Below are 26,428 nucleotides of genomic sequence, written 5' to 3' on the forward strand. Positions count from 1 at the left end.
GCCCCATAGTCATCGGCATCAGACAATCCCAAAGCAGTCTTTCCAAAATCCCAAGGACCTATGCCACTCTCTCATAAGACCATTTCTCGCTCAGCAGCATGGCAGACTCTCTGTGCCATCTCCCTCCTAAGGCTTCTTCACAAAAAGTCACAGAGCGTGGCAAATGGGACAGCAAAAGGGAGTTCATTCTGTCGGTGGCTGGTGCTATTATTGGACTGGGAAATGTGTGGAGATTTCCATATCTGTGCTACAAAAATGGTGGTGGTGAGTATTCCTGTTTACTACTTTCTCTCAGTTTACTAATGGTACCCGAAGCTCAGGTTTAAAAAGTACAGTATAGTGTCAGAACTGGCATTCAACATTTTCAAAGTCTTGATGGTACATTTTACACAAGGGTTCTTGCCTTTTAAAAGTATTGACATCAACTGTGATATAAAAAATTAAATAAATATATTGACATTTATATTTATAAATAGATGTATTATTGTGTAACTAAAAGTGTAACCACAGTTCTATTTCGTCCCTACTGACCGCCAGAGGCGGTGCTTTTAGCACTGGATATGTCCATCGCACACATGCGCAGTTCGAGTACTTAATAACAACAAAGTCACCTGTGACCCACGTGACTACGGCTACATAGGCCGGCGTCACTAGTGGATCGGTTCCTTTTCATCTTCTCGCTTCGCGAGAGTACCGCGGCTACATTCTTGTAGCCTACAGCGTTCAGGTTTGAACGTTTGATCTGAGGGATTTCTCTGCAAGCAGCTGGCCGCGTGCAGCTTCGCGACTGACAAGTCGGAGCTACGGGTTGTTAACGCGTCCTCCAGGAGCTGTGGCCGGCTGTGTGTGCGCTGTGCAGAGCCTCTGACAGGTGTGTGTCAACTTGTTGCTGGCAGACCCGGCGGCAGACATACGTGTCTGGGCGGCAGGGGCGCCGCCAGGGATTTTGGGCCCCATGAAAATATATCACATTGGGCCCCACCACCAGGCACAGGCCACTTTGTTTATAAATTACCTCGAGTGCCGTACTAAATGGTCTAGCGGTCCGTATATGGCCCGGTGGCCGGAGGTTCCCCACCCCTGCTTTAATATAATAACATTAGTATTAATATCATAACCAAAATGTCGGTGATTAACATTTTGTTTACCTAATACAGACTGATCACTCAATGCTTCAAACTGTCCATCATCCTAAATAGACTAAAAGCAGTTTTTTGTTTTATATAGATCATTGGCTGTGTGGGAAAATACTGTGTTTGAAATGTATAATTTAAATTAGATGTTAGCTTTTTGTTATATATATATATTTTGTATTCCAGTCTCCCTTCAGATATGTTAAGTGGCATGTCATTCAACACAATGCTGCTCACCTCCTTCAGTTGGGAGAAAAGCTGGTTCACGTTCAGCCTTATGGGGGGACAGGGCTACTGAGCCTATAGAGATGGATCTGTTGGTCCTGGCACCAGGGGGAGGGACAACTGATTTAGTATGAATAGCTGCTAAAAATGTGTCTGCATTTATTAAAGGTAGGTAGGTAAGAATGGAGAAACCAGCTCGAGTGCGCTAGAATTTGAAAATACACAACCGAAAAAAATCTGTCCCTTCCTTCAGAGTTCCTTACAGAGCCCCTCCTCCAATACACACGAACGCGCACATGACCAATGAGGGCACGAGATAAGTTTGTGCCATAGAGATTTGTGCACAGATGGAAGGCTGACAGGCAGTTAGGCCATCCACTTATTTTAGATGACTGGTCGTGCTTTTTACAGCGCCACGGCTTCCACAGATGAATTTTTGTATTTGTTGTCAAAGCATTTAATATATTAATTGCTATCGGGATGTTAAGAGCATTCCATGGAATATAACAAAAAGTGTTTCTGAAGTGAATTACCTACCATACCTTTAAATGTCAGCTAAAAGAGCAGTGAAATGAAAGACCTCTGCATTTTCTGTAAAGATATTAACAGTAGACTACTTAATGTCAGCTTAGTAAACAAAAACACAGCTAACAGACTAATTTCCACCACTCATGGTCATGGACCACACCCACCTTTTCTTGTGAAAAACTGGGTGACATACTGTCGCCCTTTAGTCCCTCTCTCTTGTCTTTCTCTCCTTTCTCTTCTTTTCTTAGAGCCTGACTTTGTTGGTCGTTGAAACATGGTACAACACACGTATGTAGGCTATGTACTAGCATCCCTCCTCACATGCTTTCACTCTGCAAGTTAGTGATGTGTCGGTCGCTCTTTTAAGTGAACGACGGGAGCCGGCTCTCGCCCGTGAACGAGCCATTTTTGCGGAGGGATCTAGATCGGCATGAAGGCACATTATGCAATGTGCACATTATCCCGCTTATTACATGGCCACATTCTCAACAAAGTAACGACATGACTTCCAATATTAATGGAAATGCTTTTATGGATTTAGAAAATGATTTTATTTATTAAAAAAATAGTTTTATGTATTGATTTAAATAGACTTGCATCCGCTAAGAAAAGTAGTCCGTTGTTACTGTTTGAACTAACGTAGCAACGGCAGGAACTCGCTCCCCTCTCCAGAATCAGCCCCCTGCAAAAACAGCGCTAGAAAGAGCAAATGGAGCAAAATGAGGCATGGCTAAAATGCAGGATCTTTTTGGTATTTTGAAAAAAAACCTATATTTATATACTTTATATAGGTCGATACAGTAGCCCCTTTTTTTTTAAATAGTTTGTGTTGCTATCTGTTTTGTGTAGCGTGGTTCGACAAGCTAGTCAATGCATTCATTGGGTGGTATCAGAGAGGTGCACGGGTCTGTAAATGCAATGAAAACAATTGGCCACAGCAAATCATTTATATTAAACATGTAATTTTTACTTTTGAATACTACAAAGGATGTATTGAATAATGTAAGTGATATATGTGTACACATATAAATCATTAGTCAAAACAGGGCTACATTTGATTGAATTAAAAGGTATAATAAGTGGTAAACTGAAGAGCCGTTTGGGAGCCGAAAGAGCCGGCTCTTCTTGGTGAGCCGAGCCAAATGATCCGGCTCACCAAGAAGAGCCGGAATTCCCATCACTACTGCAAGTGCCGGTGCCGCACCGCGTTTGGAGGCAGGACCAAACCATTACATGTAAATAGAAGGGGGTGTACAGAGGCTTTGGGTAATTAACTTTTGGAAGAAAATAAGTTAAATGAATCCTAAGTTTAGTGATTAATTTATCAATATAACGTTCTATTAATGTTAATTTTTGAGGATTGATGAAAGGTTACTTACATTTTTGTCTTAATGTTCTAAACATTTTGGGGCCCCTGTCAGTCACGGGCCCTTAGAATCGTCCTAACTTTTCACCCCCTTACGGCGCCCCTGCTGGGCGGGCATTTGATGTACCAGGGCGGGCCCACCCCGAAACTTACATTTCCCGGGAAAACTGAGTTGTGAAATAGTTGACATGCTGAAAACCCAACGCCTGCAGGGGGGTCTGGGGAGATTCTCCCCCAGGAGATTTTTTGAAATACTAACATAAAATACACATTCTGGTCCTCTCTTGAGAAGAAAAATAAATAAATCTATTACTACACAACATATTTAAAAAAAAAAATGAATGCCATTTCAGTTTTTTGTTACTTTGTTCTGAAAGCTGAACCTGCTGCTCCTCACAGAGAGAAGAGGGAAGAGGCTGTGAATTACTTTACATTGTGGATAAGGGTGGATTGCCCCCATTGTTCTGTGTGTCAAAATGAAAGACAGCCCACACATCAATCATCAAACCGTGGGGTCTTATTTAATTACGTGTTGATTTCTATCAACACGTAATGTTGTATCGATGTATATAGAGATGTACTGTAACTACAGCAAAAATATTCTCCGTCGGGACTTCCTGCAACAACACCACGTCGTTATCTTGATTCTGATTGGCCAGAAGACATTATCAAAGATGTTCTATTGAGAAGATGATCACTACGTGACAAAAGTTTTCAAACCGTTTCTAGTCTTCGGTATTTCCAGACAAGTGACTGCTGAAATCAATCTTACTAACTGCTGTCTGTGCAATTTACTCCGCGCGAGTTGGCGAACTTTATTTAGCTTACTTTAAAATCATTTTTCATGGTGGGGCTAAGCCATTTATTGGTATGGCTGTACACTGAACATAATAATAATAAAACAATTAAAATGTTGTATTCAGCCCTGATTAAAACAGCGGGCCCAAATCCTGGATGGCCGGGCCCAAATCCTGGTTGGGCGGGCCCGGCCCCATGGGGCCCGCCCATGACGCCGGGTCTGGTTGCTGGTGATGGCTGTGTTCCCGCACCCTCTCCCAGTGAAGTTGTCCTGGTGGCTGTCTTATTTATTGTTTGGCTTAGACTTTTTGGTGACGACAGTGTTCCCGCTTCCTCTCCCATAAAGTTGCCCTTATTATGCTCTTTTGAAAGTTCTGCTTGTGGCGTTGTGCCCGAGCTATCATTAGCATTTGAGTCCCAGCTTTAGCTGCGTCTCTCATTCAATTTACTATTCTTTCACACACACACATACGGGTATTGGGCCGAGCGCGACACCGTACTTCCGGTATCCGCCGTTTTACGCGAGGTGCAAGCAGCCGTACACCGTCTAGGTGTTGCTAAGCTTCCTGTACTGAATATCATAGTCTATTGCCTTAATCAATATCTAGTCAACTCTAAAATACCACATATATGCAATGGCATGATAATATTATTGCGACAAGTGGGGTATTCACCTGGTGTTTCCAGAAATTAGACGTAGATGTAGCCAAAATCGACGAAGGCCACTGTCGTTTTTCCATACATCTGCAGGCAGTCTTGTAAGGGCAATCCGACAACCCACACAGCTCTAGTTTACGCTGGTCACGACCTAAAGCACACCCCTCAAGTCCAGAGATGTAATCCGAAGACTTGCAGCGATTTCTTCGGTCGTTAATTCAGAAAAAAAACCTAGTGCGCTCTGCCTGGCTACGTTAGCTAGCTGTTTATATTTGCACTTCAAGGATATTTGCACCTCCAGGAAAATGGCGTATTTATATATATATATATATATATGGCGCGTGTTGCATTGTGGGTAGCTCGTGACGTCACTGTGTGTGAAAGAATGGAAAGCCCAGTGTGCCATATTTTGCCCGTTTTTTATTTAGATGCAGAGAGTAAGGTAAGTACTGGCCATAGTTACTTACTACTGTAACTACGGTCCTAGGCCATGTAACCACTGGCCATGGTTACTACTGTGACCATGGCCTACGGTTTTATGCGGGCTGTTCTATTCCATAGAAGCTAATTATCTGGTCTTAACATTGTGTTTTGACTTGGTTGCTTGATTGTTAGCAGCAGCCGCTTGGCTAACACCTTGCATGTACTGTTAAGCTTCATTATTTAACTCAGCCGGTGAGGGCAGTGCTCCTGCTCCCGCTCCCGGTACGTATGGTTTTGATTGCAGTAGCGCTATATTGTGGTATTTACTGCTCCTAGTACTAGACTCTAGTCTACTACTACTGTACTAGGATGATATGCCATGGCGGCACGAGAAGGAACGGCTGTCCCACTGGGTTGTGGATACAATCTCACATGCCTGTGGGGCCAGTGGCCGCCCCCCACCATCAGGGGTGAGATGTCACTCTACAAGGAGCATCTCAACGTCTTGGGCTGCCCTGAGAGGGGTGTCCCTGGAGACCATCTGCGCTGCGGCGTCGTGGGCATCGTCTGGCACATTCTCCAGGTTCTACCGGGTCAATGTCGCCACTCCCATCCTTTGGGCGTGGTCCTGTTGCCGAGCTCCGCTGCTTCCAGCTACGTAAGCAACAGGGTTTCCGTTAGCCGGTAATTACCGGTTTTTAGCTGGTAAAATTTATAAAAAACCGGTAAATTCAAAACCTGACGGTCAAAATGTCTGGTAATAATTAGGGAGGCTCCGATCGATCGGCCGCCGGTCATTATCGGCCGATATTCACTCTTAATAGTTTGATCGGTGCTCTCTATAAAGGCCGATCAGGAGAGCTGGATCTGATCGATATGGACATAAACGCGAGTGAAGTGTAACCGGAGCGAGAGAGAGATCAGATCAGCTGCTGAGTCTGACCGAGACACGCAGCTCTGCAGGATCACCTGAAGCCCCGCCCTCTGTTTAGCGAGCTGTCAGGAGAGAGAGAGGGAGGGAGAGGATCCGTTTCTCCCGTGTTATTATTCAAAGTTGATGTAAACTTCTGAATAATGTACGTTATCTACTACAAGTAGTTTGTTTGAATGTAATAATTATGTTGTTTGTTGTTTGTGGAATCATTTATTGAAAAATGAATCTGAATTTTTCGATCTGTTACGATTATAAACTGAAGCAATATAAAAATGAGCCCCGTGAACTGAGTTTTAAACTGAAGCATATCTGCTCATAGTCCGTTAATTACCTGCTAATGGAAACTCTGCTACACAACTATTATTATTATTGAAATATGACCGGTAAGTTTCAAATTAGTCCGGTAAAATAAATTCTGCCCGGACATTTGACCGGCGAGAAAAAATCCTAGCGGAAACCCTGGTAAGCAAATGTTCGGATTCTTCATGACATGGTTGGTATTGTTTGTTTGTAGCCTTTATTTAACCAGGTGAAAGCCCCTTGAGATCAAAAGATCTCTTTTTCAAGGGTGACCTGCAGGACATTAGTTACACATGTAACATAAGAACAACAGAACAACAATAAGGATGACATACAACATAATCATATATAGTCATCCAGTGCTAAAAGCACAGCCTCAGGCGGTCAGTAGGGACGAAATAGAACGATAGTTACGGCTGTAACTACGGTTACTAACTAACAGTGCTTTATGTATACATGCAGGTGCCTTCTTCATTCCTTACATCCTGTTCCTTGTGACCTGTGGTGTTCCTCTGTTCATACTGGAGGTATCCCTGGGCCAGTACACCAGTCAGGGAGGAATCATGTGCTGGAGAATGGTCTGTCCCTTGTTGGAAGGTGAGGAATACCTTACAGGTATAAACAGGCAAGTCAAGACAGAAAAACTACTGCAAAGCATTGTTGTTCACATTTTATGTTGTTTCCAGGCATAGGATACGCCAGCCAAATTATCATTTTCTATGGCTGTATCAGCTACGTTGTGATTTTAGCCTGGGCTTTTCTCTACTTGTTTGCCTCATTCTCTGCTGAGCTGCCATGGGCCACATGCAATAACACATGGAATACAGGTAAATAAAAAATGTTTTCAAGCATTAACTTTAATAGAAAGCACTTGCTACGATCATATTTCGTTTTCTAAACTGGTTACTGTTATAGTATGCAACAATTCATGTAGTACTGATGTTATTGAGCAAGCATTTTCAGTGTGTGTTTAACAATACTTTGATATATTTTAGATTCTTGTGTGGTATTGAACAACTTTAACGCCACTGCTAACTGGACCTCGCCTGTGAATGCATCATCGTCTATACTAGAGTTTTGGCAGTAAGTTTTTATCACAAACATAGAACTTAATAAAAAATTATCCAAAAATATTTAAGGATAACAAATATAACTGATCTGCAGATGTGTATTTTCATTTTTGTGTGGACCAAAGCAGAGCTTTTCCAAAATGTACCATATGGGGAAGACACCTTCCACCTCTATTATGTACTTTCTTGGCCTTATATTATTCCTTGCTGGTAAAGCTCTACATAATGTAATCTATACATATACAGTATACATATATATGGAGATCGGCACTGAACAGTTTAACGCTACTCATTTAAATTCTGTGTAAGTTCTTACACACTCAATCTTTCATTTATTTTGGCTGATTAAACCTTTTGTTAGGACACTGTAGACATGTACAGACTGTTTGAAATCTCAATCCCTCTTTTGATGTTTTTAGTTGCAATGTGTTCGGGTGGGACGGTTAACACCTCACTCCCAACAAAGCTTCCCCTAAATTCACCTACAAAAGAGGTCTAATGAGCCAGAATAATTCCTAATTCCTGTGTGCTGAAGGTGTGAAGACCCTTTCATTGCACATTCAAGAATCTATTTTTGAGTAGTTTGCTAAGCTCTCTAACATGAAACCTTTCATAATATACTTTTTAACTTGTCAATCAAAGACTAGTAGGCTATGGAGTGACTGCATCCATTTGTGATTTCCAAATATATATATATATATATATCAAAACTTATTTTAATCAGCATAAAGCTGAGTGTGAACAGTGGAGCTGTTTGCCATTTTATATCCCCTAACCTTTTAGGTCAGTTGGTTTGGATTGCTCGAGGAACAAATAATGAGGACTGAATGGAAATGCTACCTATAACTATTTAACAGTGCCCTGGTCTCTACAGACGACGAGTGCTGAATATCTCCACTGGCATAGAGGCATTTGGAAACATACAGGGGGACCTTGCTTTGTACCTTCTTCTGGCCTGGGCCCTCTGCTACTTCTGCGTCTGGAAGGGAGTGAGATCCACGGGAAAGGTAAGACCAGGGTTGGGAGGGTCACTTTAAAAATGTATTCTGTTACAATTACTAGTTACCTGTGAAGAAATATAAAAGTTATGTAACTCTCTATTACTTTTGGATATAAATGCCAATTATATTATCCTTAATTTTGACTTGAGTAAACACACAATTTCATCAATGTTATCAATGGTTTAACCTGTTGAGCCCCAAGCCTGTTTTCCAGGTCTCAGGCTCGAAAATGACATTCCGAGAACAAATGACCATAACTTCACTTCTAAAAGGGGTAAATTAATCATCTTTTTTCTCAAAGCAATGATAAACCTGTGAGTTGGATGTAGAGGAGTCAGAATCAATATAGACTTTTTTTATTTTAAAGTAAATTCAGATTGAACATAGTAAAACATTTTAAATTATAGTGAAAACCACACTTGAATGATGGGATCGGAGACTAAAAGCTTTAGGAATCCAAACTATAACATATAATAAGCACCCTGTATCAAAATTGATGCAAAACAAGTGACATTTGACCTTTTATAGAGAGGTTTAGCAAAAAAAAACACTTCTTGGGTCATTTAGGTGGAAATGGGTGTATTTATCCTATCTCTGGCCCCCCTTGGTCGATTTTGATGATTGACATCTCTTTTTAACCGTTAGAGCCAATATAATCGAGGGAAAGTTCCATATACACACACATTACCAAATAAGGAGTGAGAGTGATGCGTATCCAGAATACCCAAAACAGGAAGCTGCCATACACTCTGGTAGCTATCATTAGCAGCTAATATGAAAACTCAGTTTTTGACATAAAAATGGAATTATGGATGATGATGCGTTTTTCTCGTTTTAATGCCATTGAACACGACTTTTGATCAGAATAACAGCAAAAGGTAAGACATATTGCCGTGTTGGCTACCTAAAGCTCCGTGTTGTGATGTCTGTATTTGCTTCCCATGTCGCGAGTTCTGATCGCTCAGTGATGATACTTATATTTCTGGAATCTGTGGAATCTCGCTTGCTAGTAAAGCTTGTTAGATCTGATAAGTAATAACCTAGAGTTCTGTGCTAAGTGCGGTAGCATTTTTTTGCTCAGGGCTCATTTAGACGCTTCTTGTGAGACTTGTGTTGACTGTTTTGTTTTTAGTAAAAATGGTTCGTATCATCAGTTCGCTGAGTTTCTTCCCGTTTAATGAGTATGACACATTCATAGTTTATTAAATGTTAGGAAGCCCTGAGACACAGTTTCGTGAGAAGAAAAAGCTGGGGCTTAAAGGCCCTGACACACCAACCCGATTTTGGGAGTCAGAGGCCGTCAGAGGCTGTCGGGCATTCGCGGCGCCGTAGTCAGGTTGGTGTGTCCCGCACCGTCGACCGTGACACGCCTTATTTGGACTGCCAGACCCGATGCATGGCCGATTCAACATGTTGAATCGGCCATGCATCGGGTCTGGCAGTCGGACCAAATAATCACTCTGATTGGCTGTTCAGCTAGCAAATCAGTGCATGAGAAGCGAAGCGGAAGTGAGGGACGTAAACAAACGATTTAAGAAGGCACACACAGACTGCTATTCATTTTCATCTCATCATGGCGATCTGGAATGATGCAAACGAAGACCTGCTCATCACCTTGATCCAGGAGAGGCCAGCTCTGTATGATATTACGGAGAAAAGATACTCTTCTTCTTCTCTGTCTTCCGGTTGTTGCCTCTTTTGAATGACGAATACACACTACCGCCGCCTGCTGGTAAGGAGAGTTATTGCCACTCACGCACTGAAGTCGGTGCGGTGTGTTCCCGTGCGACACATGGCCAAAACGCAGGAGAACACGGCCAGGCAACAGCCGACTTCAGCGTCGGCTAGTCCTCTGGTGACTGCTTGGTGTGTCAGGGCCTTAACAGGTTAAATGTCGCTTGTGTTCTCAGACAGCCAGACAAAGCACCCGTTGACACTTAATGTGGCTTTCACACCAGCACTTTTCCCTTTCTAGCTCCGAGCGGGAGCTTTTCTGGTTCAGCTCCGGTTTCCCTTTTCTGCTCCCGCTCTATTCACACCGCCCAGAGCTGCTGCTGCTGCGTCATGACGTCACCGTTTACGTGCCTGCTTCATAAAATCCAAACCGCGCGGAAATCCCTCACATCGACAACAACAACAATGGCCGATTGTATTGAAGCGCTGTTCGCTTTGGTTATCCTCTTACGAAACGAAATGGAAGGCATCGGACGACTTTACAAGGGACGACTTTACTTGGAACTTTACAAACATCACATGCGAAATGCAAGACTTCTTTGTGCTGGAAGTGAACCGGATTCCGGAGCTAAGAGGCGGCGCCTCTGCGGTGTGAACAGGAAAAACCGGTACTTTTCAGGCTTCAGCTCCGAGCCGGAGCTGAAAACGCGTTGGTGTGAAAGGGGAATTATGGTGCATTTCCACTACAGGGCCTCGCTCGGTATGGCTAGGCCTCGTTAGGCCTTGTTAGGACTGACTCACTTTATGCTGCGTTTCCATTACAGTTTAGTAGCTGGGGCAGTAACTATAGTAACGCAGTGTAGGCGGAGCCGTGACGTAATCTTCAATGAGAACCACAGAAAAACAACATCAGCCGTTAGCTGTTAGCACTCAAGCTCACAGCTCCTCATATCTGTTCAGAAACTAGACAAAAGTTAAACAAGTACAAACCACAGACTGCCTGTGTCATGGCGAATACAGTCGCTGGTTTATTTATGTCTGTATAGGCCGTTGTTGTGAGTGTGGACGGTCGGAGCATATACTGCGTTAGCTTAGACGATTTCCTTGTCAAAGCATTAATTCATGGTTTTTACTAACCGGTATCAGTATGTTGTTACTTCGGCATCATTTTGAAACGTGTATTACAATTAAATCACTGTCAAATATGTTAATTTTTGTGTAGTTGTAGCCCCCTTGCCAGCGATTCTCTCTCTAGTTTAGCATACTCAGCGCGACTCAGCCTGGTTGTTGGCCCGGAAAGAACCTCGATATTATGGGGCAAGAAAAACTGTGAAATAGTACCCGCTAGACAGAACTACGCCAAATGGAAACGCAACCAAAAATGGGCCCCGCACGGCATGCTTAAAACGAGCTCCGCGCTGTAGTGGAAATGCGCCATGACTCACTTACTCACGTTGTTCACGTGCTCACGTTAACAGGCAGTTTGCAGAAGTTATCAAATACTGTGGCACTCCGGAAGGGTTAAGACAAAACGAATAACTGTTGAATAAGAATTACATTTTGCACTTGAGGTTAGGGATGCTCCGATCGCCAATTTCGGGGCCGATCGCCGGAATCAGTATCGGCCGATACCGATCGCCGATCCGATCGAGTGGGCGGGGCCTAAATGGAAGATTTGAACATCACTTTAAATCTTCCATTTAAAGTGATGTTTAAAACTCAGTTAATGGGGCTCATTCACTGGAGCTTCCACAAACAACAATCAACTTAATTATTACATTCAAATGATGTACATTATTCAAGTTTACATTCACTTTGGATAATAACACGGGAGAAATGAGCGGAAGCGCTCTCTTTTCCTCTCTCCCCCTCTCTCCCTCTCCTGACAGCCTGTCAGTATCTCATGCAGCTCACTGATCCAGTAATGAGTGACCCGACAGTGAAGAATACATATATTTATAATGACTAGTTTAGCTTGTTCCAGAGGTAGATCAAATAGCTAAGTGTGTTAGGTCTAACTCTTGTGTGTTTCGCTCCGCTTACCGGTCCCGCGGGTGGAGCTGCAGGATTTCTGCTTCACACACGTTGCATACTGCTATTTTACTGTCTTTTTCGGACACCTTAAAATAATGCCAGACCGGTGAAGCCATTTTGGCGAGCTTGTTTAGCCGCACACAGAGAAAAGTGTCATGTATTTTATGATCGGCATGTTTAGAGAGCACCGATCTATTGGTAGAGAGTGAGTATCGACCGATCGATCGGAGCATCCCTACTTGAGGTTAACTCAGACATGCAGCTGTTACGCCCCTGATAAAAGGGAAGAATTTTGACAAGAGTCAAAGTTAGGTTTCATTCTCCGGTACTTTACTCGAGACAAATGCAACACCTTTCAATAGCACATACAACTTGGCTATTAACACTGTATTTCAATCATGAGACTCCTTAATTACCACAATATCATTGATAAGATAATATAATTGACAACATAGCAGAACCCTCACAGAATTATTTAACTAAAATATAAAGACAACATATTACATATAACTGTGTGCATTCTCAATACACAAGATGGCGGCAAATGCGCGCTACGCAGTGTTTGTTCATGTAACCATGTAGACCAGGGGTCGGCAACCTTTTTGATATGAAGTGCCATTAAAAAAATTGTCATCAGCGTGCCAACGATCGAGAATTATCAAGTGGGGGGGTTGGGGTTTGAGGAGCTTGACGCTCGTGAACTATCAGCAGGAGGGCGGGGGGAGCCTCGCTGCGGGGAAGCAGTGTGTGGACCTGTCAGCGCAACGTAGCCTACATGATGCCGAATTTAACAAACACATTTAAATAATTGGTTTAAACGGCATTATAATAAGGACGATCGCCAGTTCTGTGATTCTCCAGAACGCACATGTTATGATTAGTGCTGTCAAAATTATCGCGTTAACAGCGGTAATTAATTTTTTGAATTAATTGCGTTAAAATATTTAACGCATTTAACTCATGTGCAGAATGGCCCGCCCCATACGTGCCACCAGTGGCAGCGCCAGGGTATGGCTGGGGTAGGCTACACCCATACCAAGAAATGGCTTAGCCCCACCATGAAAAATGATGTTAAAGTAAGCAAAATAAAGTCTGCCAACTCGCGCGGAGTAAATTGCACAGACAGCAGTTAGTAAGATTGATTTCAGTAGCCACGGTTTTGAAAACTTTTGTCACGTAGTGATCGTCTTCTCAATAGAACATCTTTGATAACGGCGTGGTGTTGTTGCAGGAAGTCCCGACGGAGAATACTTTTGCTGTAGTAGGCTACAGGGCAGAGCCATATAATAGTAATAATATGGCTCTGGTACAGGGGTGCACATAACTGGTACGTAGGTTATGTGCGTAATCTGAAATGCGTACCGTCACTTGTGTCACAAAGCGCATTTGCGTACCGACGTACTTGTGAAGCTTTTCCAGAAGGCGGTTAGATCACCGGACGACAGAGCCGGTCTCCGTGTGCACATACAGGCAGACCCGGCGTCATGGGCGGGCCCCATGGGGCCGGGCCCGCCCATCCAGGATTTGGGCCCGACCATCCAGGATTTGGGCCCGCTGTTTTAATCAGGGCTGAATACAACATTGTAATTGTTTTATTATTATGTTCAGTGGCGGCGCCAGGGTATACTTGGGTAGGCTACAGCCATACCAATAAATGGCTTAGCCCCACCATGAAAAATGATTTTAAAGTAAGCTAAATAAAGTCCGCCAACTCGCGCGGAGTAAATTGCACAGACAGCAGTTAGTAAGATTGATTTCAGCAGTCACTTGTCTGGAAATACCGAAGACTAGAAACGGTTTGAAAACTTTTGTCACGTAGTGATCATCTTCTCAATAGAACATCTTTGATAATGTCTTCTGGCCAATCAGAATCAAGATAACGACGTGGTGTTGTTGCAGGAAGTCCAGACGGAGAATATTTTTGCTGTAGTACATCTCTATATACATCGATACAACCTTACGTGTTGATAGAAATCAACACGTAATTAAATAAGACCCCACGGTTTGATGATTGATAGGTGTGTGGGCTGTCTTTCATTTTGACACACAGAACAATGGGGGCTGTCCACCCTTATCCACAATGTAACGTAATTCACAGCCTCTTCCCTCTTCTCTCTGTGAGGAGCAGCAGGTTCAGCTTTCAGAACAAAGTAACAAAAAACTGAAATGGCATTCATTTTTTTAAATATGTTGTGTAGTAATAGATTTATTTATTTTCTTCTCAAGAGAGAACCAGAATGTGTATTTTATGTTAGTATTTCAAAAAATCTCCTGGGGGAGAATCTCCCCAGACCCCCCTGCAGGGGTTGGGTTTCAGCATGTCAGCTCTTTCACAATTCAGTTTTCCCGAGAAATGTAAGTTTCAGGGTGGGCCCGCCCTGGTACATCAAATGCCCGCCCAGAGACGTATGTCTGCCGCCGGGTCTGCATACAGGGCTGCTGTTAACGTCGGTCTGTACAACTGAACTGTTTTGTACTATCTACATACCTGATAAAAGGGAAGAATTTTGACAAGAGTCAAAGTTAGGTGTCATTCTCCGGTACTTTACTCGTGTGAGGAAAGTAGTACCGCGAAACCCCCCAGATATGTGGGCGGAGACAAGATCTCCGTCTCCCAGATCAAGGCCATCTCAGTCGATCACAGTTTAACAGATCACACATCTCCAACGCAAACAAGTACAGACAGAATACCTTCTCATCCTTTCCAAACATCCTACAATTAAACTACATTAACAAAGGTCAAAGTTAAATACTGTCAGTTAAAATACTGTCAATGTTACAAAAACAATCTATTACACAGCCACATGCAACTTACTACTGCCAGTTTATCCTAAGCCTGGATCATTGAAAGGCAATCATAACATTTTTCACTGAGGTGTGACAGATGGCCCAGAACCAATGCTCTCATAAGCTTCTCAGGTGTCATAACTGTGTGTGAAAACCCTGAGGCAAATTCTTGATTATTAGAAGCAAAATTGACTTGCCTTAAAATTTGGTTGGAATGGATGATCAGGATCAACGTGAGGATTGGGATATTGTGGAAGTAAACCATAAATACTGACTGACAAGCTGTTTTGTAAAATGCTGATCCTGGCAGCAAGTTTCACAGGATGTGCCAGACTCACAGGATCTATTACAAATGTATTAGATCCTGTGTGTCTGTGCCTAAAAACTGTACATTGTGGTGACCACTCATTAATACACTGGGGGTCATAATTCACACATGGAACTACAGTTGGGGTTTTGTTTCCACACGGACATGTTAGGTGTTGTCTATATATGTTGTGTGCCCTCCTGGCTTCTCTCTCTTGTCGACCCGGGCTGCGACCCGACAACATGTCCTTTGCAGCTTGTGATTAAAGTTCCCTTTTGTACCTTCGATGCACCGCCTCTGACTCCATATCTCTCGGCACTACACTGGTGACCCTGACAAGTCTCGAGAAGTTTCCGGGACAGACCCGAACACGGCAAAAGGAACTCATGTTTCTTTCTCGAAATGCCGGGGATTTTTGGAATCGTCCGTGGCTGCCACCGTCACGCGGACTGAGGCTCGGTGCGCGCCCCGCAGAAGAGCTGGGGACGTTGCTCGCCATTCCCGCATCAGCCTTCCATCCAACAGGGGGTCGATGCACGACCTGCTGGGTCGACCAGCAACTCGATTGCTACCTCGTGGGCTTGTTTCTTCGGGGCGTGCGGCTGCACGTCCTGGCTGCGCTAGCTGACGACGACTAGCGGCTAACCACGAGGGGCTAATAACGGCTAGCAACTAACGACGTGTTGACATCTGACTGTTAACAATTTTTTTCCGGTGCCGGAGAGGAGGTTCGACCAGCCGGTTGACCTCATGTGGACACTCTCATTTTTTTCACCACCTCGACGGCGGTTCCAGACGCCACTCACGGTATCATCGACGCCTGGGTGGTGCACTCCTGGACCCCCGCTCGCCTCGACAGTTCCGGACGTCTCCCATGCTCCATCGGCCCATGGGTGGCGCGCTCCGGGACCTGTCTGGCCTCTCCTGCTTCCCGGTGATGCCTCAGCACCTGCTGAGGACTTCATGCCCGCCGCCGCGGCACGTCTGCCTGCGGCCGGGTTGTGCTCCTTCCTCCCGGGGGGACTGCTCCTCTCTTCCGGGGATACCTCGACGCCTGCCGAGGACTTCATGCCCGCCGCCGTTGTGCGTCTGCCTGCGGCCGGGTTGCCCTCTCTTCCGGGGATACCTCGACGCCTGCCGAGGACTTCATGCCCGCCGCCGTTGTGCGTCTGCCTGCGGCCGGGTTGCCCTCTCTTCCGGGGATACCTCGACGCCTGCCGAGGACTTCATGCCTGCCGCCGTTGTGCGTCTGCCTGCGGCCGGGTTGCCCTCTCTTCCGGGGATACCTCGACGCCTGCTGAGGACTTCATGCCCGCCGCCGTTGTGCGTCTGCCTGCGGCCGGGTTGCCCTCTTTCCTGCTGGGTTCTCCGCAACACCTAGTGCGGCCCCCTTACGACGGCCCGGTATGGGTGCCCTCGCCCTCGTTAGGGCCCCTGCCCTCTCCTGCGGCCCCCTTTCGTGGCCCGTTCCATGGCCCGGTCCTCACCTGCGGCCCCACCCTCCTCTGCCCTTGTGATGTTTCCTCCACGGACGTGGGGATATATATATTTGTTTTGCCATGTTTGAATTCTGGGGGGGCTTGTGTGGTGACCACTCATTAATACACTGGGGATCATAATTCACACATGGAACTACAGTTGGGGTTTTGTTTCCACACGGACATGTTAGGTGTTGTCTATATATGTTGTGTGCCCTCCTGGCTTCTCTCTCTTGTCGACCCGGGCTGCGACCCGACAACATGTCCTTTGCAGCTTGTGATTAAAGTTCCCTTTTGTACCTTCGATGCACCGCCTCTGACTCCATATCTCTCGGCACTACAACATGCCCTTAGTTTTCTGCAGTTGAGCACGCAACGGATCAGGTTGATAATTACCAAGTCCTTAGTCACACAATGAGTGATATTTCTCAGGATTTCTGCAGCTGCTGATCAACTGACATTACATAATTCATAATGTCTCCATTCATAGGTTATAAAAGTAGATTTTTTTAAATTGTAACAATCATTTTCTGCTTAAATGTAGGCTGTCTACTTCACAGCCACGTTCCCCGTCATCATGCTGGCGGTGCTGTTTATCAGAGGAATGACGCTTCCTGGAGCCATCCATGGCATCAAGTACTACCTGTACCCCAATACCACACGGCTTGTTGACCCACAGGTAGCATTCAGACTATATCCTAATTTGCATTGGATTCATAGTTGTATAATAATCTGTCATTGGTTCATAGGTTTGGATGGATGCTGGAACCCAAATATTTTATTCCTATGCCATTTGTCTGGGATGCCTGACTACGCTTGGGAGCTACAACAAGTACAACAACAACTGTTACAGGTAAGAAGTTCAAAATATGACTGAACATTTTTTTTCGTGGCTGGCTGGCTGCATTCACATTAAGATAAGATCATTCAAATACCACTTTGGTGAGACCCTGCTTCTATTTTTATTTTTATATAAATCACTATCAACATCCTACAATTGGTGTCAGTACGTTTATTTCGCAGAGACAATGCACTGTAATGAACACTTAAAACATTAAAATGTGTCAAGCCTAACAGTGCCAGATTTAGCTTTCAGCTAGTTTCCATCCACAGTCCCTCACATAAAAACATTTAAGAAATTTACATTTTACAAACATTGTAAAAACAAAATACATGTGCAAAAAGTGCAAGAGAGCAAGAGCAGCATACACAAGTATTTATGACATGGTAATACAATATCAAATCAAGTTTTATTTATATAGCACATTTATAAACGATTTTTGGTCGAGCCAAAGTGCTGTACATATAATAAAAATAGCCTACAGTAGAGACACTTTACAGCAAATACAACAGCACAGATTGTTCAGAATATCAGTATGAGAAAAACGACATGCTCTATCCTTAGACCCTCACATCGTACAAGGAAAAAATATATAGCAGCAACGACATGTAAAGTGCAAGAGAAGATGCAAGAGCTACCTAAAGTGCAAGAGGAGATACCCCTGTATTAAAGTGCATTTAGTGGTGATAGGAAAGTCTGTTTGTTTCTCATCCATTCTTTGAGTTGACCTTTGAAGCTATTGAGTGAGACAATCCCGTATCTCAGTTGGGAGGCTATTCCAGAATGAGCTGCCCTTAATTGAAAGTATATTTTGTCCGTGGTCCGTCTATGGTGGTCTTCACAGTCTCCTCTGGAGTTATACTCTTGCATAAAAACCCACATTACTATGTTCAATCTGAATTTACTTTCAAATAAAAACATCGATATTGATTCTGACTTTTCTACATCCAACTCACAGGTGTATCATTGCTTTGAGAAAAACGATTATTAATTTACCCCTTTAGAAGTGAAGATATAGTCATTTGTTCTGGGCATGTCATTTTCGAGCCTGAGACCTGAAAAACAGGCTCAGGGTTTAACAGATGAGGCATGTGTTACCAAGAGAGAAATAAAGACACATTGATTGTGCATTGTTCCTTTTGCAGAGACTCCTTCTATCTCTGCTTGTTAAACAGCGGGACCAGCTTTATATCTGGATTTGCCATTTTCTCAGTTTTGGGCTACATGTCACAAAAACAGGGTGTCGACATTGCTTCAGTCGCCGATTCAGGTATGAATGTGAATATACTCTTGCTAATTCATTGATTGTTCCTTATTTCATAATGTTATCTTTTATGTTGTCCCTGCCTTAAATGGCACCTATTAAGCAAAATCCACTTTTTCATGTCTTTTATACATCAACATGTGTGTAAACTCTGTGTAAAGAGATTCTGAAGGTTTCAGAAAAAAATATTCACTCATATAAAAACCTGTCTGAAAATGAGCTGATCAGATTTTGACCACTTTATGATGTCATAACGATTTTTGTGGCTTGTGTAACCATTAGCCAATAACCAACCAAGGTAACCCCCGCCCACCTTATCACCTGAATCTCCTCCTAGAGCACCATTGTGTTATTTTTAACCAAATACCTCTCAGAGGGGCGTGGGGAGGGGCTCCTTATTTTTCATCTAAAGAAGGGGTGCCCACACTTTTTGGGCCGGTGGGCTACTTTTGAAATGACCAGCTCACCGAGGTCTACCAACCAAGAATAAAATCCCAAATTGCAAGGAGCTGAATAACACGTGTTATGTATACATGGGATAACTACAACAACTCTATTTGGGTTCTTGAACAGAAACAAATACATGAATACATAAAACTAAAATGGCATGTTAACCTCTCTCTATTTCTCTCTCTCTGTTAAGAAACACATAACAAGCAGGCTAAGAAACCACTCTCCATGTCCTGAAATCTTAAACATAAAACACAAATATAAGTACAAGGAATACAATAAACGAGTAGAACAGTCAACTTAGACACCAGACTCAAATGGGTCCTATGAACAGTCTCTCAAAGTTATAATGAAATATACATAGGTCCAATATAGGCATGTTCTCTCGCTCTCTCTCTCTCTCAAAGAGCCGGCTCTCGCCCGCGAACGAGCCGTTTTTTTTTTTTTTTTTTGCGGAGGGATCTAGATCGGCATGAAGGCACATTATGCAATCTGCAATGTGCACATTATCCCGCTTATTACACATGGCCACATTCTCAACAAAGTAACGACATGACTCCCAATATTAATTGAAATGTTTTTATGGATTTAGAAAATGATTTTATTGATTTAAAAAATAGTTTTATGTATTGATTTAAATTGACATGCATCCGCTAAGAAAAGTAGTCCGTTGTTACTGTTTGAACTAACGTAACAAAGGCAGGAACTGCTTCTATAGTGTTTTTGAGGAGCTTTTTGATTACAGATTTGAAAACATCGTTGCTTGCACAATGTGCACAAAGTAGCACAATTGCTGCAGCCTAGCAGCTGATCTCAGAGCACGCTCCCCTCTCCTGCAGGGGGGCGTGGTCAGCTGCAGCTCACAGAATCAGCCCCCTGCAAAAACAGCGCTGGAAAGAGCAAATGGAGCGAAATGAGGCATGGCATTTGATTTAATTATAAAAGGTATAATATGTGGTAAACTGAAGAGCCCTTTGGGAGCCGAAAGAGCCGGCTCTTCTTGGTGAGCCGAGCCAAATGATCCGGCTCACCAAGAAGAGCCGGAATTCCCAGCACTACCCGGCACTTGACTGATGTTATATCGCTTTGCATTCTGGGTTAACAGACTGGAAAGCGATAGGTCGCTTTTTCTGTCAATCAAGTAAACTCCTGAATTAAGTGGCAGGGAGGACAAGGGAGGAGGGATCAAAACCTGTTTTGTCTATTTTAACGGAGCTTGATTTTTTTTATTTTAATGAATGACTCGCGGTCTACCAGCATTGACGTACTTGTGAAACAGGGCTGAAACAGAAGGGTTTATGGGATGCAACAATGGGTGATCTGTTTGGTATTTCGAGCCAAATACTTCAGAGACATGTTTTGTATATATCCTAGACCTATAATATATTGATGAAAAAGAGTATAATATAGGAGACCTTTAAATAATTAAAAACGATACAAGTCTCGGTTGCAGGGAGCTATGGTTTACTCTCTGTTGATTTCACTCTGCAGGCCCCGGCCTTGTGTTCATAGTCTACCCACAAGCTGTGACCCTTCTGCCGTTTCCTCAATTCTGGTCCGTGTGCTTCTTCATCATGATCATCTTGTTAGGAATAGATGGACAGGTCAGCTGCAGCCTTACTCACATCTCCCTCAACAAATGTCCTCTGATGTTTCTTCTTTTGTCAACCTTCCACACTAACTTGCCTGTCCGTCATTCCCCAGTTTGTTGGGCTTGAAAGTCTCATGACCTCTCTATCAGACGTCTACCCATCCCAGATCCGAAAAGGATATCGCAGAGAGCTTCTTCTGCTGCTGATCTGTGCTGTCTCCTATATGTTAGGCCTCGTTTTGGTGTCACAGGTGAGCAGAAAGAATTCATCATTTGAACTTTATTTTCAGTCTGATCAATTCACATCCAACATCCATGTTTATTCGAGACCAATGTATCAGGTTTTATTTATATAGCACATTTTAAAAACGATTTTTGGTCGAGGGAAAGTGCAATGTATGATCGAGGACTGTTTTAATTTTAGGCCGGAGCATACATTCTGCAGATATTTGATCACTATGTATGCAGTGGTCCCACTCTGCTTCTGATGGCAATCTTCCAGTCTGTAATTATTGGATGGATCTATGGTAAGTCAATGCTAGCCTTCAATTGTCTGTTATTTTTTACTTGACATTGCCATCTGCCTCATTGTACAACCTTAAAGGGGACCTATCATGCAAAATGCACTTTTTGATGTCTTTTATACATAAATATGTGTCCCCGGTGTGTCAGGGAACTCACGCAGCGTCAGAAAATAAAACCCTCTCTCTTATCCTCCGTACCCAAATCTCAAAAAATGGAGGTACAACGGAGCTGATCCAGATTTGCAGCGATTTGACGTCATATCGGCGGCGGACCCACAGCACTATCAGAAACTTTGCTATCAGAAAAAATGCCCGACTGTTTTGGACGTAATATGGTCGGTGTTTACATTAGCATCGCTAACACTCAGAGCTAACCTCTACTGGAGAGAGCATGTGTGTGTGAAGAAGCAGGAGATAAAAAGGAACTCACCTTGTGGTAAACCTGAGAGAGAAAGCCTTTGAGTTCCATACTCTTTCAGAAATAATCCTTGATAATCCATGATATGGCGTTTCATCACGGCAGTATCTGCTGGTAGAATCTCCCGCATGAGCTCCGCCCCTCTTTTTTAACAATTATTTTTCTTTTTAAAGATTTACACATAAAATCAGCACTTTTGAAACTGGAAGTGAAATAGAGGGATATGAGGCATGGCTAGATTGGGTGATCTGTTTGGTATTTTGAGCAAAACACTTCATAGACATGTTTTTTATATATGTTTATATATCTGAGACCTATGCTATTGCCTAAAAATAGCATGATAGGTGACCTTTAAAACTGATCGTGTTAAATAGGCGGCGTTATACCTTTGAGGCGTCGGAAACCGTCTGTGACCTGATGTTTAATGGGAAGAGGCCCAATGTACTTTAGTTTGTAAATTAGTTAGTTCATATGTTAGTAGGTCAGTGGCGAGCCGTCAGGGCCCTCTAGGCCCTCTGTGAGGGCCTAAGATATTCTAAGAAATAATATTTGTTCATGATGGCTCACTTCAGAGATAGTGATGACATCGTTGCGAAATTATTAACCGAGTCATTTTCAAGATTGAGTTACAATGATAAACTGGAGTGGCAAAGGATCAGCTGCATGACCCGCAAGTGCTTCATCCAAAAGGACAGGAGGATGGACTTTGTGTTTCAGTGATTTGATCATCAAAGGTAGGCCTAAGTCATTTTCAATGTGGGCCGCCCTGCCGACTTCATTAATTTGTAATTGTTACTTGGCTGTGGGTGCCCTGTCATGATAGGTGTTTATATAAATGGTGTTGTTCTGTGTGGTAGAGGGTCGCTGTCATTGATGCGTTTTGCACCCCGGGCCTCTGTTTTGATATTCCGCTGTGACGTAATATCTCTTCTTTTTTTCGAGGGAAGGGGGGTCAGAGGGCCTAAGTATAAAAGTCACGGCTCGCCACTGTAGTAGGTTAGTATGTGAAAGCTTGGAGGATAACTTTGTTTTATCCACTTAAATAGTTACAAAGAGGTGAAGGAAGGACCAATGGTAAACTATAACTTGTAAATATTTTTTATTTTATTATTTCATAAATATAATGTAGGAGATTTGGTAGTCTGCAAGACTTCAGCTAAACAGTTCAAATCACTTGAATAAACAGACGACCCAATGTCCCACCTCCGTAAAATGACCAGATTATTAACAAAGTCTTTGAATCTTTTATTTTTTATTTTATTTTATCTTTATTTAACCAGATAAAAAAGCAGTGAGATAAAATCAAATTTTCAATGCTGACCTGGCCAAGAAGGCAGCAACGTTTCACATAACACATAACATATAAAATACAGAGAACATAACTAAGAAAACAAAATATGAAAAAGCAGTCATTGTGCACATTAGGACAGTAAGAAAGGTAGACTACTTATTACTGCAAGAACAGCAGGTGGTAAGGACTTCAGACAACTTCAATTTAAACCATGCTATTGAGACAAGTGCCCTTAGTTGTAGGCTTGATTGAAGGTCATTCCAAGACCAAGGACCATAATAAAAGACTTTTTCCAGCCTTGGTACCTGGAACCGTATCCAGGCACTGGATCTGATGTTGTAAGAGTCACAAACTGGAGCAAATCTGGCACATATGTACAGTGGAAGCTTACCTAAAATGGCTTTATACATAAAAACCAATGCTGCATCCTATGCATAGTAAGTGAGGACCATCCAATTAGGCTATACAGTTTTCAATGATTCCTATAGGGTGCATTTGATATATAACGCAGTGCAGCATGGTAGAGTGGGTCAAGTTTCGCCAAAACAGTGGGACAGGCAAATCTACGGCAGAGACCAACCTTTTACGGGATGAAGTTGAAAAACAACATTTAAGTCTGAAAAGGAAGCCAAGAGTGAATTTCAATTTCTTTGTTAGAATTTCAATATGATGAAGAAGAAGTAGAAGATTCAACTTATTGTCATTACGTACAGTAGTACAGGTACTATGTAACGAAACGGTTTCTCTGCATTTGACCCATCCTAGTGTTAGGAGCAGTGGGCTGCCATTATGTACATAAATACGGTGTTTGAAGTTCAGATTACTGTCGAACCAAAAGCCCAGATATTTGTAGGTATCGACAAACTCAACAGAGACGCCATCAAGGGTGTCAATGGAGAGGCAAGAGGACGCTGACTTGGGAGCAAAAAGCATTGCTGCTATTTCTTACTGTTCAATAGCAGTTTGGAATCAAGAAGTGCATGCTGCAGCGTGATAAAATCTGATTTTAAATTGGAAACGGCCATATCCAGAGAAGGAGCACATGAATATGCAATAGTGTCATCAGCATACATATGATAGGTAGAACATTGAATCTGATTACAAATATTGTTTACATATAATAAAAAGAGCAAGGGCCCCAAAATAGAGCCCTTCTCCAAGGTGAGAGGGTCAGAGACAGTACTACCCAACCTGACGCATTGAGTACGGTCGGTTAGATAACTCTGAAACCAACAAATGGCATTATGACCGAAACGAGACACCAACATAACATTAGACATAATGTGGTGATCTACAGTGTCAAATGCTTTGGTTAGGTCAATAAACAATGCAACACAAACTTTTTTTATCCAAAGCAGCCTTGATATCGTCAAATATAAAACTGTGAAATGTAGTATAAAATACATGCTGTACTGTATAGTAAGTGTGATGTGTTATTCTCTTTTAGGTGCTGACCGCTTCTGTGACAACATTGAGGACATGATTGGGTATAAACCTATGTCCCTGTTGAAGTACTGCTGGATGTATGCCACGCCTCTTGTTTGCAGTGTAGGTATTTCAATGAGGCCATAATGACGTGTGGTTATGTAAATGACCTTTTCTTTTATCTAACTGTTGATATATTTATTTATTTACTTCTCTTTAAAGGGCACACTTGTGTTTATGCTCCTGAAATACACCCCTCTGAAGTTCAACAACTCCTACGTGTATCCTTGGTGGGCATACTGGATCGGCTGGTTCCTGGCCATGTCATCTCTCTCGATGATTCCTGTGACCATGATCTGCAAACTGGCCAAAGAAAAAGGAACTCTCTGGCAGGTCGGTGGTTGTTTTAGTGTCATTTTACATTTACTATTCCACCATTTTAATAAGCATTTAAAGTGTCTGAACTTCATACGAACCCAGCTTTTGTTGCCTGTTCATGTTTTGCTGGAAGTGATCTTTTTTGACGATACAAATACCTTCTTCCACTAGCGTATCAAGTCATGCTCCCGACCTGCAGATGATCTTACAATGAGGACAACGACAAATGCAAGCATCAGCGCCTCCCTGCAAGCCTCTGATTCTGGACAAAACATCTAAGTGTAATAAAATGCCATTTCTCTTTTTGCTTTATAATCTTTTTTTGTTGCATTTCAAAAATATATAGAGCAGATTTTTTATATGTATCCTATATGGTGGTGTGTATTGGTTTCCAGTTTTTTTTTAAAAGGGGATCTATCCGAATACAGTATACTAAATGTCTAATATTTGGAATTGTTTCAGATACTGATTGTACATACTGTACTAAATAGAGTTGCAAACTATTTTCAAAAATGTGCTTCTGAAATACCTCAAATCTTAAAATACAATAATGTTCTGAATGTTTCAGCCCATTCACAACTTTTACATTATTGCCTTCTGTAAGTAGGGAATCACTGTAGTTTATTACTGTTTACATCACATTATCAAAATGAATTTACTGAAACTTTGAATTCATTTTAAATAAACATCCATCACAGTGAGCAAAAGGATGGTTAAACATAAAGTGCTGCCTAAAATGTGAAAGTACGCAAGAGTGTTGAATAACAAGCATGGTGCTTATAAAGGGCCTTCCTCACTTCTAGTAATTCCTTTACTAAAGTAGATTTCAAATATTTCTCTATAACAATGTCTATAAGATTAACACAAAAAACAATGATATAATCAATGTGTTTTCATTTTTGTATTTAAATTACAAAAAATTGGGAAACAGTTTTAAAAAAATGTAACCTGTAAGATATTGCATGACTTTAGATAAGTATCAGTGGCAAAGTAGACTCAACTCAGGGGTGGACTTTGTGTCTTTGTGATAAAATGTGCGGATGTCTCTGAAGGTCCTGACGACATTAACATTATCAGTAGTGCTGACATTGATTTATCAGAAACAAGTCTCTTAGTTCTTACATCTGTGATGTGACCTTGACTACAGTAAAACAAACTCATCTCATTGACTACCTAAATGTATGCTTTTTCCTGTCTTATATTTCATATATTTAGCCAAATAAATATACTTGTTCATGCTGTTAAAATAAGTGATCAACTACTTGCTGCTTGAATTTATAATGCAAATCCTTTTGTGCCTTAAACACTGCTTCTTTTTGTAGGTATAGTATTTTATTGGAAAACTGAATTTAAAAGATATAACTGTCTTTATACATGACTTTACATTTATACAATAAAATATTTTGTGGCAATATGGTTCGTTTATTTTCTTGAAAAAGTTATTTACGGATTCTTTCTTTTTAAATCAGTTATAATGTGAATTTTGTTCTTTATAATGGTTTTCGGTCTAAAAGTACATAAGAAAACTCTT

At 42.4% G+C, this 26,428-nt stretch overlaps 1 protein-coding gene across 1 annotated transcript; it reads left to right on the forward strand.

Annotated features, from left to right (window-relative positions):
• Positions 1 to 26,206, forward strand: LOC117446456 (sodium- and chloride-dependent GABA transporter 2-like). Its single transcript, XM_034082627.1, has 14 exons — positions 1 to 264; positions 6,827 to 6,961; positions 7,051 to 7,191; positions 7,360 to 7,447; positions 8,309 to 8,441; positions 17,260 to 17,394; positions 17,465 to 17,568; positions 18,702 to 18,826; positions 20,762 to 20,874; positions 20,975 to 21,112; positions 21,286 to 21,388; positions 24,542 to 24,642; positions 24,742 to 24,912; positions 25,069 to 26,206. Exons 1-14 carry the CDS (start codon positions 99 to 101, stop codon positions 25,174 to 25,176), a joined length of 1,761 nt encoding a protein of 586 aa, XP_033938518.1. The 5' UTR covers positions 1 to 98; the 3' UTR covers positions 25,177 to 26,206.
• The last annotated feature ends 222 nt before the right edge of the window (positions 26,207 to 26,428 follow it).

This window comes from Pseudochaenichthys georgianus, chromosome 5 (assembly GCF_902827115.2).
Source record: "Pseudochaenichthys georgianus chromosome 5, fPseGeo1.2, whole genome shotgun sequence".
In the NCBI taxonomy this organism is placed as follows: domain Eukaryota; kingdom Metazoa; phylum Chordata; class Actinopteri; order Perciformes; family Channichthyidae; genus Pseudochaenichthys; species Pseudochaenichthys georgianus.